A 16,235-nucleotide genomic window follows, 5' to 3' on the forward strand; every position below is an offset into this window, starting at 1 on the left:
CCGCTCCCAGCCAGGGCCTTACAGGCGATAAGGGGGGAGCAACCACTGGAACGGGGTAACCAGGTGGATCTCCTGGAGGAGCTAATGTGGCTAGAGGAGCGGGGGGCTGTGGGCAGGATTTGGGGGCCGTGGATTGGCTTAGCCGTCCCACGGCCGAGTTTACCACCTGCCAGGCAATCAAGTGGGGTGCCGCAGCACGAGGTTCAGCCTTTAGATGATTGCCTATCTTCTCCCATTCCTCCGCAGAGAGTATTCCCCTCTCTGGGTACCAGGGACACTGGCATGAGATCTCTGCGACTAAATTTTTTATGTCTCTTTGGGTGATTTGTCTATCCCCTGACAACCGCTTAACTATAACTCCCTAGCGTGAGACCTTTGCTCGGCGGTCAACGTTCCTCCCATACTCATGGGATCCTTTGAAGATGTGCGCGCAGACTATTCCAGTCGGGTGAGCTGGGCCATAGCCACCTTTCCCGTATCACGTCGGGGTCACCAGCTGTCGCGGCAATGAGACGCAGAGACAGGAATGGGGGTGCAAAACTTAGCTGGCCAGGTCTTGGCCAGCCCTTTTTATTTACATCAGGGTTACATCAGGTTTACATTATCTCATAGTACATCAGAAGGCAATTTGCGGAATCAGGGACCAATGTGTATTCAGGAGAATTCCAATTAGCAAAGGGAGCAGGATGTGTACACTGTTTCAGCCGAATCAACATGGGCTTATCCAATTATGGATAAAGCATTGTCAACCAGAAGGCGAGTCATAATCCTATGGTCTGCCAGTAGGGTTATCACACCTCAATCTTGGTAAACATTGCTATCCTGGGAGGGGGCGCATCCCCTGGGTCCCCCAGGGAATGCCACAAAAATGTTAAAAAAAAAGTATACATTTCAAATATCAAACCCTGATTTTTCATTTTTTATAAGGGACACCATTTTGCTATGTCATTATATTTAATGGGACTTGAGCATACATAGATTTTTTTATATATGGGGTATCTTGGAACCAAACCTCAGAGTATAACAAGGATCCACTGTATGTCTTTCTGCAAATGAGGCAATACATGGATGTAACCCCAAGTGCTCTTTACATTTGCAATTGAGAGAGGGACATTTAGCATTATCAGCCAGAGAACTTCTCTGATGCTTTTGACCAAACTACATGCCTCAAGTCTCCATAGATGCAGACATGGCAGTTAATGTGGAATAATGGCACTATACTTACATGGTATTAATGGAGCCCAAGCAGTACCAGGCATGTCCAGGCAAGGCACCAGTTAGAGCTGCCAGGTAAGGCATTCCCAGTTAGAGCTGTCAGGAACAGGCTAGGTGGACCAATATAAGGCAGCTTTCCTTTCTTCTATTAGTCTTTAAGGTTCCACAAGTCTCTTTGTTGCCTGATCTATATAGAGCCACAGCAACATTAACATGTGGCAGAGTAATCCAGTCTAAACAGAGAGAGCCACACACAACGGAAAGGTAGGATAGAAAAGTCTGTGTGTTTGTGTGCACTCATGCTCAAAACTAATTAATGATGACCAGAATCCTGTCACTGTGAATGTTGTATAACTTTACATAAATGTAGCTACATAGCAGAGGTGCTAAGAAATCCTGTGAGTATCCAATAGGACGCTGGTAAGAGTGTCCCAATGCCCTTTGCATGTCCTACCTGGTGTCCCACTGCACAATGGAGCTGATGCACAATGTTCCTATTTGGTTTCAATGGCCACTTTGCTGGCTCCCCATAGGGTAGCGTAACAGCAATGCTTTACTGGATATGGACATTATGAAACTGCCCAGTTCTAATTCCTGTGGGCATATGCCCAATTGTAAAAATATAAGTGCCCAACAGGACTGTGTGTGATGCTGATCTTCACTGTTTTCCAGATGTCAGCTGCTTTTCCAGCTCTCTCCTTTGACTTGGGGAGAATTGAGCAGTTTATAAGTTAAAATGTGACATGTAAAATGTTGGTATATCAAGAAGGATATTGACAAGCTGGAAAATGTCTAGGGAAGAACGAGCAAGATGATAAAAAAATTGAAAACTAAGCCTTATGAAGAACTATTTAGAGAGCTGGGTATGTTTCAGTTGAAGAAGAGAAGACATGATAGCTATTTTTGGTGACATGATAGCCATCTTGAAATATCTGAAGGAATGTCATGTAGAAGCTTCCATGGATACCTTTCCAGGAGAAAGGTGGCATATAAATGAAATTAAGTAAGTAAGTAAATAAGATGGATCAAGCTTGTTATCTGCTGCTCCATATAACCAGAACATGAACCAGCACATTAAAATCACAAGAGATTCTGTCCAAACACTGGAAAAAATCCTATTGTAAAAGCTGTTCGACAGTAGAATAGACTCTCTTGGAGGTCTTCAAAGAGAGGTTGGATGGGCATATTTCAGGGATGCTTTAATTGTATATTGCTGCATGGCAGAGGATTGAACTAGATAACTCTTGTGGCCCCATCCAACTCTAAGATTTGATGCTTCTAAAAGACCTGCACAGCAAGATAGCTCATAAAGCTCAGGTGTTCAATCTTTTCATGACCTCAAGGGATTTCATGTGTGTCAGAATAAATGGCTATAGCAGATCAGAGGGAATAAGCATGGCTTCCATATTGCCTGATAGCAACTCAAGATGCAGTGCAGTTTGGGGGAGGGAGTGTTTCACATGTGGAGCTTAAAATATCAACTAGTTTTTCCCTTGATGTGACGGTGTTTTGATGGAAAAGAAACACATATAATCTGGAAAGTACAGGTTTTACATAAAGGGTTTCAGGGCTACACAGTGCAAAATATCAGATAAATATGAACCAGGAATCCCTTAATTCAAATCTCACCTTGACTACACACTCACCCATTAGCCTGTAGCCAGCTGCTATTTTCAGGAGTGGAATGATAACTTTGGCCTGACTTGCAATGGTTTTGGAACCATTAGTGCTTTGAAGACTCAAAAGCAGAGATGGTGATGGTGATAGCGATAGTACTGTAATAATAATTTTTCAGTAGAAGCAGTTTGCATGTCTGGCTGCTGTTTAAAGAACACTCAGTAAATGAGATTCTGGAGAAGAGACTGAGGAAAGAGAAGTGAAAGGAAATTATTGTTGTGTTGGTCTTTGCTCATAAAAAGTCTGCAAAGGTATGTTCCAGTTCATTTTTGCATTATAAAACTTTATGCCTCACATGAAGAAATGTCTTTGAGGTGCTCAGTAATGCAATCCTACAAAAGCAAGAATGATAAAAGTAGAGAAGCAGAGGCATCTTAAATGAATTGAAAAGGAAAAACATAGCAGAAGGGAAGGCTAGCAAGGAGGAAGTTTGTAGGCTAGGCAGGATGAGCTGATCTGCACAGAGACAACTGTTTTTAAGAAATGGGGAAAAGAGGGAAGACATTAGTGTTAACTTCATCTGAAGTCTTGGAAAGGGGGCAGCAGAAAAGACTGATAAAGATTCTGGAGAACACTTTGCTGTTCCCTTGAAGGTGACCAAGATCTACAGTAGAATCTGTGGTAAGGGGTCCAAAGTTAAGCTCAGAATCACAGAGTGGATGAAGCTATAGCCTTAACCATCAGACTAGTATATATTTTTTCCATTACACAATGGAGATTATCACATGTGGCTTTCAAACTGTGATTCCCATGGAAAGGAACCAGCACTGGTGATGCTAAACACATGATGCCACTTCCTTCCCATAGCTGCCCTGTCCTTGAGATGTCCCTTTTCATTCACAAGACAAACCTGTGAATGAACTGCCAGTCGTGCAATGCCCAGGGTGCAAAAACCCTTTCCCTGGTCATTTGCATGATTGGCAGTCATGTGTCACTGTCCTCTTCTCCTCCCTTTCCTGCCTCCCCCTCACTTTAAAAAAGTTCCTGTTTTTTGTGCAATTTTGGTGCTCTGAAGCCTCAATTTTTTAAAAAAAAATTGTTTCAAAAAGTGTAATTCAAATCAAATCTAAAGGCTGCAGAGCTCCATAAGTGCGCAAAAAATTGATTTAAAAAACACCCTAAAGACATGCTGAAAAAGGCATAAGAGAGCAAGGGTGGGGTTAAAGGACAGCAGCCTCCATTGTGCAAATGGAAGATGTGTGATGGTGGCTGCCCCAAAATCAGTATGTTGCCATTTTATTTTGGCTTGCAGGACTGCAGCATGAAAGGGGCTGGTGTGATAATGTCCAAAGACACAATTACCCCCTATCCAGGGATCACTAGATGAAGAAAGTGGATTTGCTAATTTGCAGTATAAGCTGGATGTATTCAGCTATGATGATTGCCTGCTGCTTGCAACATCACAAGGCTACCTCCTTTGTTGCTGCTGCTGCTGCTATGTGTGCTTCAGTGGGACTCATGATAGCCATATTTGCACTGTAACAATGTGATTTGCACTGTTTATTTTCATTTGCACTAATACAGTTATCACCACCACATTTGCCCCGCCATATTCTTCATGAATGGTTTGCTTCAATATATATATTTTTAAAAAATATAGCTGTAATAACACTATTATACCACAATGTCATTATGGCATACCCACCACTGCCCAAATCTCTCATTTCAAAAGGTGGCCCAAGAAATTGAGAAGAGAAATAGATCTCACCACCCCCACCATTTTCGATGTCTTTCTCCTATGAAAAACTAAAGTGCTTATCACACAAGTCAGTTGTTTCATGTTGCCCTGGTCAAAACGGTTTCACGTGTACTCATTAAGCCATAATAACATTACTGCAGCACAACATCACTACAGTGCATGCATCACTGTCCAGATGCTGCATTGTGTGAGAGGTGAGAGAGGAAGAGCAATGGACCACACCACACCACACCACCCCCTTCATTTTTGATATCTTTCGCCTGTAAAAAACAAAAGTGTTTATCATGTTAGTCAGTTGTGTCAGGTTGCCCTGTTCAAAAAACCACTTCATTTGTACTTATGGGTTAATAACACTATTATGGCTTGTAATCAGATACATTACAAAGTATAAAAAGAAGCACAACATGCTTGAAAGATGGCAATTAAACATCACCACCACCACTACAAAACCAAGAAAGGCTGAGACTTCGAATCAGTGTCAGACTGGCAGCATTGCAGGGCCTGCTGAGAAAGAGAAGACGGGAACATAAGATGTCATAAGTATGTGAAGGGAGAGATTTAGGACATCATCACATAACCCCTGGTTTTGCTGCAATCACACAAGTCAAAGAAAACAGAAATACCAGTTTGTGAGCAGCCATTATCACATGTCTTGTTAATCCTGTGACTGGGGCTGCTTCTGCCATCACTCTCTCTTCTACACACCCCATTAACCCTGCCTCCCAGCCCTTTGCTCTACCCAGTGTGCCTATTGGGTGTGAGTGTGGTTTTATTTTATTTTATATTTTCTAATGCAATTCCAGAATTCTTTAGGTCTTTAGAAGACAGTACCTTTGTCCAGCAATTGGAGTATTGGTGAACGTTGTGTCCATCAGGTTTGGATGGGGCGCATCAGGCCAGAAGTTACTTAGAGCCCAAACACACAGACCAAAATAAACCTGCTTTGGATCACTTTGGAGGTATAATGTTTAATAACACATGCATCTTAAGAGGTCAGAAGCTGCACCAAAGCTGCACTCCAGTCCTTGGGACTGGAGTGTGGTTTGGCATGGCTTCTGGCCTCTTAGGATGCATGCAGCATTTAAACATCATACCTCCAAAGTGACCTGAAGCAGCTTTATTTTGGCCTGTCTGTTTGGGCCCTTAGTTAAGTAGCCTTAGGTGGGATACAGACCGCCCCTTTCGGGCGGCCTGCATCTGCCCTTTTCCCCGACGGAACGGGGCCTGAGCTGCCACAGCGGCAGCCCCAGAGGCCCTGATCCGCCGCTTTTCCAGGCCGCGGGGAAGTAGCAAAACTACACTTTACTGCAGCCTGGAAAGGGGTGTCCTTGGGGCTTCATGCCCCAAGGACACCCTGACAGCGGCGGGGAAAGAAAGGGGCCGCTCAGCTCCTTTCTCTTTTGTGTCGTTGGTGCAGCTGTTGATGCAGCCTTTGGGGCAGCCTGCACCCGCCCTTTTCCCCAACGGATCGGGGCCTGAGCTGCCACATGCCCCAAGGACACCCCGACAGCGGCAGGGAAAGAGAGAAAGGAGCCACTTGGCCCCTTTCTCTTTTGTGTCGCTGGTGCAGCTGTGTAAAGGCTGCGCCAGCACCACAAGCAGCAGAAAGAGCTCTGTTTTGGAGCTCCTTCCAGCACCGCTGAAATGTCGCCACAAGTGCCCTGCAGCAGCCAAGACATAACTGCTGCGCTGCACTGTTTGGATGCGACACAGCTGTTACGTCAAAATGGCGGCGTCCATGTAGACAGGGTGCCGCCATTTTGATGTCCTGGCGATGTACTAGGGTTGTGGGGCATATATAAGCAACGCCCCAAGGCAAACCTAGTACATCGCCAGGACATACTTAAAGGCCCGTCTATACAGGGCCAAAGTTAAGTAACTTAGGACACTTACTAAGCAGCTGATACAGAATAGTGGTCAATGTCCTTTTTGAACAATCAAGGACATGTTGTGCATTTGCTAGTCAACTGCACAGGCTGAAGAATTTGTAGCCCTCCAAATGTTAATGAACTCCATTTCCCATCAGCCCCAACCAGCCTGGCCATTGGTGAAGTATCTTGGGAGTAGGAGGACTAAAGATTCCTTCTGCCTCCTTAATGTCCTGAGATCAACAGACCAAATGTAGTGTTTTATTTGGAGTGTGCCTTCAACTCTTCACTGACACCCAGCACCGATGAACGGCAATGCATGCTTTGGGACCATTATTATACATCAAGATCATTGATTTTATTTGATGCTTGGGTGTGACTTGTTTTAATAAGGTGCATTTATATGTAATGACTGGAACATCTTGCAAATGCTTGATACACCTCACAGTCATTCCTCAGCATTCCCCAGGGATGGTAGCACCCCCTGTTTGGAATTCCCTCCCCAAGGATGTTTGGCAGGAGTGTTCCACTTTTGATTTCTGTTCAAAATGTGCTTTGCTGCCTCATGAGGATGAATAAACTGTTTTTAATTGTGTTACAAGCTAGTTTTATCTTACTGCTGTATCATTTTACAGTTTAAAATGGGCTTTTAATTAATGACTGAATTATGGCAGTGTACTACATGCCGTGTTTTTATATGATAGTATTGTTAAATGTCCCAAGAGCCCTTCAAAGTGCTGTGAGGCAAGAAATGAGCAACTTTGTTCAACATGATTTCAACACACAGTGACTGGCTTGTCTGAACAGTACCTAATGCTACCATGGCTGATGTGAAGAGTGGGATTTCCCCTCCTATACTATCATTTGTGTCACTTCTAGGTCTTAGAAGTGTGCCTTGTAAATAAGTTTTCAGTTACAAGGGGGAATCACTGCTGCCATCATGACCTCACAATTTAAACATTGACTTTAACAGCTACTATCATGTGTGAAAGTTGAGTCCGTGTCTTCTACCCTTAATATTTTTTTTCTAATTGCAAACTCCACTCTGTTCTGTAGTGTGTTAGTGGAGTACCGTGGTTCCGTTGATTTATGTGGGAGATGAGAGGCTGATACTGGGGGTGTGGGAATCATTCTGTGATCAACCCAATGGATCAGCATACCATTCATCTCCATGGGATAAGAAATGGCTCATTGTTGTTGTTTTGACTTCAAGTTGTTTCTGATTTATGGTGATCCTAAGGTGAACCTATCATGGTGTTTTCTTGGCAAGATTTGTTCTGAGGAGGTTTGCCACTGCCATCCCCTGAGGCTGAGAGTATGTGACTTACTCAGGGACACGCAGTGGGTTTAAAGAGCGAGCTGGGAATTGAATCTTGATCTTCAGTGACAGTCCAACACTCAACCCACTATGCCATGCTGGCTCTCAAATGACTTATTAAAAGCATGATTTTATTTTTTTTTACCAATATCACATCAAGAATATTGGCTGGCATCCATGTAATTCATGTGCCCCATCTTTTTCTTTCTATTTTTGTCATTGCAGTGGGAGGAATTCACTATCTCCCTTCTGCATTGACCCTTTCCCAACCATTTGTCATTGCAGTGGGAGGAATTCACTATCTCCCTTCTGCATTGACCCTTTCCCAACCATCTCAAAACCCACCTTCCCCAAACAGAACCATTTACTGGCCCATAGAATCATAGAGTTGGAAGAGACAAGGGCCATCCAGTCCAACCCCCTGTCATGCAGAAACTCTCAATCAAAGCATCCCCGACAGGTGGCCATCCAGCCTCTGTTTAAAGACCTCCAAAGGAGGAGACTCCACTACCCTTTGAGGGAGTTTCTTCCACTGTTGAACAGCCCTTACTGTCAGCAAGTTCCTCCTAATGTTGAGTTGGAATCTCTTTTCCTGGAGCTTGCATCCATTTTTCTGGGTCCTGTTCTCTGGAGCAGCAAAAAACTAAGATGGCTCCCTTCTCAAGATGACATCCCTTCAAGAGCTGGAGGTGGTGGTAAAGCATCCACCTATGTTTGTAAAGCTGGACTCATTCTCTGGGACCTCCCAAGGGGTTGTAGGCTGATTGTTTTCAACCCCATCATCATAAAAATCAAAACTGGGACTTAAGGTGGCTTTCAGTTTACTAAAGAATGTTTGAGATAAAAACATATAAAAAGTGCACATTAAAATGCAATTAAACTATTCACAGTATTAAAACAATTTAACTCCACACTTTAAAAAGATAAAATGCAATTAGAAAGATAACAAACAACTACAACCAGCTGTTTAAAAATAATACACCATAAAACAATACAATGGTACTGCCACTGTGCACATATCTGGATGTTCCATCATCACTCCAACTCTCCATTGGCCAGAAAATGGCAATGTGTGTGTGTGTGGGGGGGGACTAGTATGAGAAAAAGTGGGTTTTGAGGGATGTAAGAAGGGAGTTGGGACATAGTGTGGGTCTTTACACCTTGTCTCCTGATGCATGATTTGAGATATAATAATAATAATAATAATAATAATAGCAGCAGCACCTATTTAGTAGTATTAGTAGTATTTCTCAAGCAATGTGGTGTAGTGGATTGAGCATTAGACAACAATTCTGGAGTTCAGGGTTTGACTCCTCGCTCAGCCAAGAAAACCCATTGGAATGACCTTAGGTGAGTCACATACTCTCAGCCCCAGAAAACCCCATGATCACTGTAAGTTGGAAGCAACTTGAAGGCACACAGCAACAATTCAAAATTGTGGTCCATTTACCAGTCCCTGGAAAGTTATACAGAAAGGAAGGATCAATTATAACCAATGGATACAAATATGGTACCAGTCCCTGGCATACGGGGGCAGAGGGAGGAATTGCTGGTCTTCTGTATCAGAAAGTACAAGAAGCACTGATTTACATCATTTATAGGTAAAGTGATATTAGTGACACTGTTGACATATTTGGTCCAGTTTCAACAAGCTAACATATTCTTGAGAGACAAATGGTTGCTACTAGTCAAATTTTCCTTCTAGCTGAAAGAACCACAGGCTGTGCGGTCACTGTAATAGTGCTCCCCTGCTTCATGAGAACAAAAAGCCACAAGAGCAGAGAAGGTGAAATATTAGTATGCTGCTGATACCATAAATACCACATTTGTTTCCCAACTATACATTGCCAAGGAGTGGGTTGGCAGTGATTGAGCATCTCCCTGGTAACAGCTAGTGTGTGTGGGGGCCTTTAACCTATCTGGAATTTGGTAGCATGCCAGCACTGGAGAGTTCTATTGTCTGTTTGACAATGTATGTGCATGGTAGTTGAATTGACTTCCATTATGCGGTTCTAGTGGCCCCAGGTAGCATAGCAAAGTCTTCAGAAAACAGTAATTAAATACTGGAATATTTTAAAGGGGAAAAGACTGACTCTTCTTTTAAGTCTTAAAATGGATAGTCAAATCCCACCTTAATGAATGCAAAAAGTGAACATTTCACAATGTACTATGTACTGCAATTATAGCCCTTTGACCTCACATTTAAGTGTTTGCTTTCCACCCAGTTACTGTGATAAAATAATTTTCATCAGACCTAGCCAGCATAGCCAGTGGGGAGGGATGATGGACATAACTATCCAACCACATACTGGAAGGCAAAAAGTTGTCCAGATGAATTAGAATGTAAGCCCACTCATTCATCTGAGAGTCAAAACAAGGAACGATTTTCATTGTCTTGTATGCCAACAGAAGCTGAATCAGGAGCTTGCTTAAGCTGTGTCTGTGCTAGACATACAATATGCTACACTATAAAACAATAATTTCAGTCTTGGTACCTTATAGGTGTTTCAGGCTTCTTGAAGCTACAGCTAACATGAATAAGGACTCTGGGAGCTAAACAGCTGAACTGTCAAAGGTCCAAATGTTTTAGATCTAAAATTACATTTATTACAAACAGTTTGAAAATTTGTACAGCTGAGCTGAATAGTCTGTCTCTATTTGCATTTCTGTATAATTATTCTAGTAATGATTCCTGAAGATTTGAATCTCAGCTCAAGACAGGATGGCTCCAACCTTCAGATGTCCTAGGAGTCTTTAATATTTAAATGAAAGGAGACACTGAACTAGAAGCACTAATGACCTCCTTTTGGCTGCTACTTCAAGACATGCAGTGTTCAGGCTTTTTTTAATTTTTCAATTTTATTTAATACATTTACAGATAAATTTAACCCCCCCTCCCAATATATTTCAAAACAAGCTTCAACTCCCCACTTTCCAGATATTTTGACACAATGAAATAAATAACCAAGTCCTCCTACGTCACCAAGGGAGTACAGACTCATCCTTATTCCCAGATATCCTGTGCTTTCTTGCACTGGACACAATAAATGCACAGGAAGGGCAGTATCATGCAAACACCCAGAAACCAGGGCACAGGCAGGATTGGGCTGGAGCAAGGCGCTCTAGGAAGGGGGCAGGTGGACTTTCTGCTGTCTAGATTTTCCTTAGCCAACCACCCTTCCTAAGCCACAGAGGAACATGGGAAGACCTGGGAAAGCTTCTGGAGCTAGAACCACTACCATCTCACTTGGTATCCGATTGGGAGAGTGGAATATATCCCAGTCTTAAGAGACCTGAATAATCTGAGCTGGGAAAAGAGGAGGAATGTGAACAGTCGATTCACAAATAATGCAATACAATTAATCAGGCTAATATGAATACACTCCCATTATCCCCTCCCTCCCCCTCTCCCCAATTTCCCCAGAGGTATGAGTTGAGGGATGTTGGCTGAACTGTGGGTCAAAAGAGACCACGATCGGGAGCTGGGAGCTGGAACTGAGGGGAATGGAAGCAACTTCTGGGATCATATAGAAGTTCTCTCCTCCTGTCTTAGCAGCACCATAGCTCACAGCCTCTGTAGGGCAGAGCCCTCTCCTCCCTTCTCTCTTCTTCTCTGCCTGGTGTTCTTGACTCCTCTCTCACACATGTGCAGCATCTCACAGGCCCAGTCCTGGCACCAGCCACTGCAAGTCAGAAACGCAAAGGCTTTCCTGCGAGGGCCTACTCCTCACTCTCCAACTTGAGGCTGACACTCCGTGTCTTGGCTCGGGGCTGACTGCTCCCTCCACCTTCTCGTTCAGCCTGGCTCTGTCCCCGTGAGCGCAACAGCTGGCTCTGCTTGCGCAGAAAGTCAACAGGGGCCGGACAGCCGTAACTGCCTTTGCCCAGTGTGGGCCTTGTTGTCCCCTTTGGTGAATGGGCAAGGGAAGCTGCTTCCAGCTGTGCTAGGTGCGCAACATAGCCATCTGACAGGAACTGCAGGAAAAGAAATTAAAGCAGCCATCACTTGTCTGTTCTTTAACCCTCTTACCTCCACCTCATGACAAACCACAGACTTTTCAGGTTTCCCTGTTATGCTGGAGGCCTCACACTCTGATACCATAGACTGTGGTGCTGAACTGCAGGACAACCAAATGCCCCCTACCCCACTCCTCGTCACACAGAGCCTCATACCTGGCACTGGCTTTGTAATTTTTTCACAGATCGGCCCACAATGTAGATTTGAGCAGGAGGAAGCCCTAAGGAGCTATAAACTGAAATGTCCTTGGTGGATCCATAGGCAGCCACAATGGTGACCTCTGCCTGCAATAAATGGAGGACAAGAGATTAATTTTCCTTCTCATGCTTCCATCTTCTTTCTTCTGAAGTGCTCTTTCAAAATGCTCCCACATGCATCAGTGCTGTGCCAGAGCTACAGTCCCAGACCTTCCCCCATTGTGCCTGAGTCCTTCTCAAACAGACAATATCTGATGCTTCTGGCAAGCACTCCCATACCTCCTGCTGAAGGCCCTGTAGAAAGGCAGCTTTCTGGCGGAGGGGGTCATGCGTGAGGCCATCACAGAAAGAGACAATGCCATGGGGAAAGTTGTGCTGGGTAAGCCAAGCTACCACACGGTGCTTCTGCATGTCTGGACGCCCAGTCACATAGATGATCATGAACCCAGAGTCTTGCCAATGCCTAAAGAGGTAAGGGAAATATTATCTACAGGTGATAGATTGCTTATTTATTCAAGTTCCCCTCTAGAACAGAGATGGGAAATGCACTGCACTACAAACATTGCTGAACTACAACACCCACTGCATCTCAATACTGGCTATATTGAGCAATGCAAATGAGAGCTGCAATCTCACAACTTCTGGAGGGCCACATATTTCCCTTCCCTGGTCTAGAGTGTAAGAGTCTCAAGTCTGCAGGTAGATGGCAAGATGCTGGTAAATTAAGTGTAGCTAAGTACCCCTAGTCTAAATACTCTAACAGCACCAGATCCTGTCTGATCTTGGAACCTAAGCAGGGGCAACCCTGCTTAGTACTTGGATAAGATACTGCCAATTAATATCAGGCACTGTAGGCTATATTTCAGAAAAAGAAATGAGAAAAAACACCACTGAGTATTCCTTGCCTAAGAAAACCCTATGAAATTCATGGGGACGCCATAAGTCAAGAAGCAACTTGAAGACCCAGACACACACATGTTCACCTAGAGCAGTGATTTCCAAACTCTGGTCCTCCAGATGTTTTGAACATCAGCTCCCAGAAGCGTCAGTAATTTTGGCCAATAGTCTGGAATTCTGGGAGATGAAGTCCAAATTATCTGGAAGGTCAAAGTTTGGGGATCACTGACCTAGAGCATAGAGACACGGCTCATGAAATTTTTATACCAGTTTTCCTTACAGCTCAAAAAACTTCAAGGATTTATCTATCAAGGATACAACAGCAGCCATGGTTTCTAAAATAAGGTTTAAAACTATTTTAAATATACACAGTATAAACTACCTCTCTAGGTGAAATATATTCAGAGACTTTTAGGAAACTCAGAAACAGAGCACGAAGGTAAAAACCATAGTCTGTACCTTTCTTAGTAGATATCTGTCTCAGAAGATGGAAGGGCCATATTGTTATTGTGGTGGAGTGCTATTGGTAGGCCCATCCCTCCACAAATCTGTGCAACCCTTTTAAAAAGCAGAGTTCGTGGCCATCATATATTACTGCACTGATCTTTCTAAACTAAATGGTGGATGCTGACTGAAGAAGTATTTTTTTTTCATCCCAAACTGTAGTGGGAAGAAGAATAGAATAATTACGGTAAAGCATTCTGTGATAAATGCATATATTGTTGGAATGGTCTCAGTTTGATTCACAGTAATCTCCTTTGACATTCAATCTTCAGAACCTGGATTTTAACCAAAGCCCAGAACACTACTTGGAAACTTACTTTTTTGACTACAGTGTGGACAATGCTAGCAAAAAAAATTCTGGACACTGTAGTCCGAAAAAAGGAACTTACTTCAGCTCTTGCCTAGAGAAATAGACAGAGGCTCCCCCCCCCCCCCCACACACACACACTTTTCATAAAAAGAAAAGCAGGGTTTACAGGACCAATTTAAGCAAGTGGGAGTCTCAGAAGATAATCCAGTTGTTTTAACAAAAGCACCTTTCAGTAAATCCTTCCTGACAGCATTTTGGCACTGGGAGACATGGAAATTGGCACAAAATTATAATATAGACTTATATAAATGTGAGGGATAATAGTAGAGCTGTTTCTACAGTTGGCTGTTTTAATTTGTCTTTCTGTTGTTGCCTTGAAAAGTAAAGGCTTTGAAAACAATGATTAGACATATTAAAGTAGAATAGTTTCAGCAAGATTATTTTTAAGCAATTGGGCATTCACATTATGCATATGGACATTTGTTAAATACTTGAAAAGTGGAAGGGAGGGAGAAGGAATTCTGAAGGAATTAAAAGCCCATCAAGAAAGCTGCTGTGGGATTATTGTAAATAATGTTCTCTCCACACACTTTCCAGCTAGTAGGAAAGTGGATCAAAAGGGTTTATATCAGGGGTGCACCGCAAGGCTATTCATGTAGTCCCCAAGGGCATCCCACTCCTCCCCACTCCAAACTATAGGGCAATTAAAACTATATTTTACTCAACACGTCTCTGCTTAAGGGAGACAATATAACTTCTAGTTCACTTCTAGCTTTGGAAAAAGGCATCTCCTGGATTTAAAACAACCAGGAGATACGGGACACATATGACACAAGATAACATTTTAGGTAGGTAAATAAAATGAGAAGGGAGGTGAAAACCTCCAAGTTTCTGCTGAGCCTAGATACCTCAGGTAGCTGGCCACCCCAGTCTATGGATTCCCCAAGGATGTCCCCGATGTTATTTAACATCTATATGAAGCCGCTGGGTGAGATAATACGGAGTCATGGTGCTGGGTGTTATCAGTACGCTGATGACACCCAAATCTATTTCTCCATGTCTCGTTCGTCGGCCTCGAATTCTGATGGCAACTCTTCTCTCAATGAATGTCTTCAGGCGGTAATGGGCTGGATGAGGAAAAACAGATTGAAACTGAATCCAGACAAGACGGAGGTGCTCATGGTAGCGGCCCCGAAACCAAGAATTGGGTTGCAACCTCCAGCCCTGGATGGGGTCACACTCTCCTCCAGTGACTGTGTTCGCAGTCTGGGGGTGCTCCTTGACTCGTCGCTCCTGATGACAAATCAGGTAAATGCGACGGTCAGGAGTGCCTGTTATCAGCTTCGGCTGATACGCCAGCTGCGCCCTTTTCTGGAAGTAAGGGATCTTGAGACGGTTGTGCACGCGCTGGTAACCTCACGCCTTGACTTCTGTAATGCGCTCTACATGGGGCTACCCCTGTGCTTGACTCGGAAATTACAGCTGGTTCAAAACATGGCAGCCAGGCTTGTCTCAGGAACATCTAGGAGGGACCACATTACTCTGGTTTTGAGGTCCCTCCACTGGCTGCCTATCAGCTTCCGGGCCCAGTACAAGGTGTTGGTTATCACCTTTAAAGCCCTAAATGACTTGGGTCCAAGCTATCTCAGGGACCGCCTCCTCCCGTACAATCCTCCCCGTGCTCTCCGGTCCTCTGGGAAGAACTTACTGCAGCCTCTAAAATCTAGGCTTGCGGCGACCTCCCAGAGGGCATTCTCTGCTGTCGCCCCCAAACTCTGGAATGACCTGCCAGATGAGATCCGTCAGTTGACATCATTAGACAGCTTTAAAAAAGCTGTCAAGACGGATCTCTTCCGGCAGGCCTTTCCAGATTAACCATCCTGGCCCAGGTTCCCTGATTCCCTCATTCCTCCCGTGGCCCCATCTTAGTAATGGTTGAGGATCAACAGAGGGATATCAGGGGTTTTAGTTTTCAATTGTTGTTTTTATGCTTTGATATTGTGTTTTTAATATGTTATACTGTTTAATACTGTCTTAACGGGGGGGGAGGGATAAAGTGTTTTTAATTGTTGTATTTTATATTTTACTGTTGTCAACCGCCCGGATTGGTTTCCCATAGGGTGGTATACAAATAATAATAATAATAATAATTATTATTATTATTATTATTATTATTATTATTATATGTCTATTACTTACCTTACTACATCTACAGCACCGGCACGCACCTTGGGATCACTGCCCATGATGGAGACACTGGCTGTGAAGGAACCATCAATACTGAAGACGACACAAGGAGTGGCTTTAGCTACTACAGTCAGAAAGCACTCAGCATAGGTGTGATCACCCCTGTGGAGAGAAGTCAAATGGAATCTGTCCTTTTTCAGGTACTGTTAACAACACCCTACACTACCTTGTCAGAATTAGAAATACAAGGACTTTCCTTTCAAAGAGCTCACAGGGAGAAAGGAAAGTGACAACCAGCTGTTCTTTTTCACAGCTTTAGAAAACAAAATAAGAGCTATGTCAAGC

At 43.6% G+C, this 16,235-nt stretch overlaps 1 protein-coding gene across 6 annotated transcripts in view; it reads right to left on the reverse strand.

The window, feature by feature from the left end:
* Positions 1 to 535: 535 nt before the first annotated feature.
* Positions 536 to 16,235, reverse strand: part of PITPNM1 (phosphatidylinositol transfer protein membrane associated 1) — a 53,711-nt gene continuing 38,011 nt past the window's right edge. For 2 of the 6 annotated variants that reach the window (XM_089520668.1, XM_089520667.1), the window contains exons 21-24: positions 15,903 to 16,052; positions 12,272 to 12,455; positions 11,951 to 12,079; positions 8,796 to 11,752 (exon numbers count right to left, since the gene is read on the reverse strand). In XM_089520668.1, coding sequence (XP_089376794.1) covers positions 11,498 to 11,752; positions 11,951 to 12,079; positions 12,272 to 12,455; positions 15,903 to 16,052 — 718 coding nt within the window. In that variant the 3' untranslated portion in view covers positions 8,796 to 11,497. Of the gene's footprint in view, positions 5,096 to 8,795; positions 11,753 to 11,950; positions 12,080 to 12,271; positions 12,456 to 14,611; positions 14,831 to 15,902; positions 16,053 to 16,235 lie in introns of those variants that run through there. The other 4 variants (XR_016280902.1, XR_016280904.1, XR_016280903.1 and 1 more) reach the window with 4 other exon arrangements.

The sequence above is a fragment of the Sceloporus occidentalis genome, unplaced genomic scaffold (assembly GCF_023333645.1).
Source record: "Sceloporus occidentalis isolate IW3139 unplaced genomic scaffold, rSceOcc1.0.p SCAF_4, whole genome shotgun sequence".
NCBI lineage: Eukaryota > Metazoa > Chordata > Lepidosauria > Squamata > Phrynosomatidae > Sceloporus > Sceloporus occidentalis.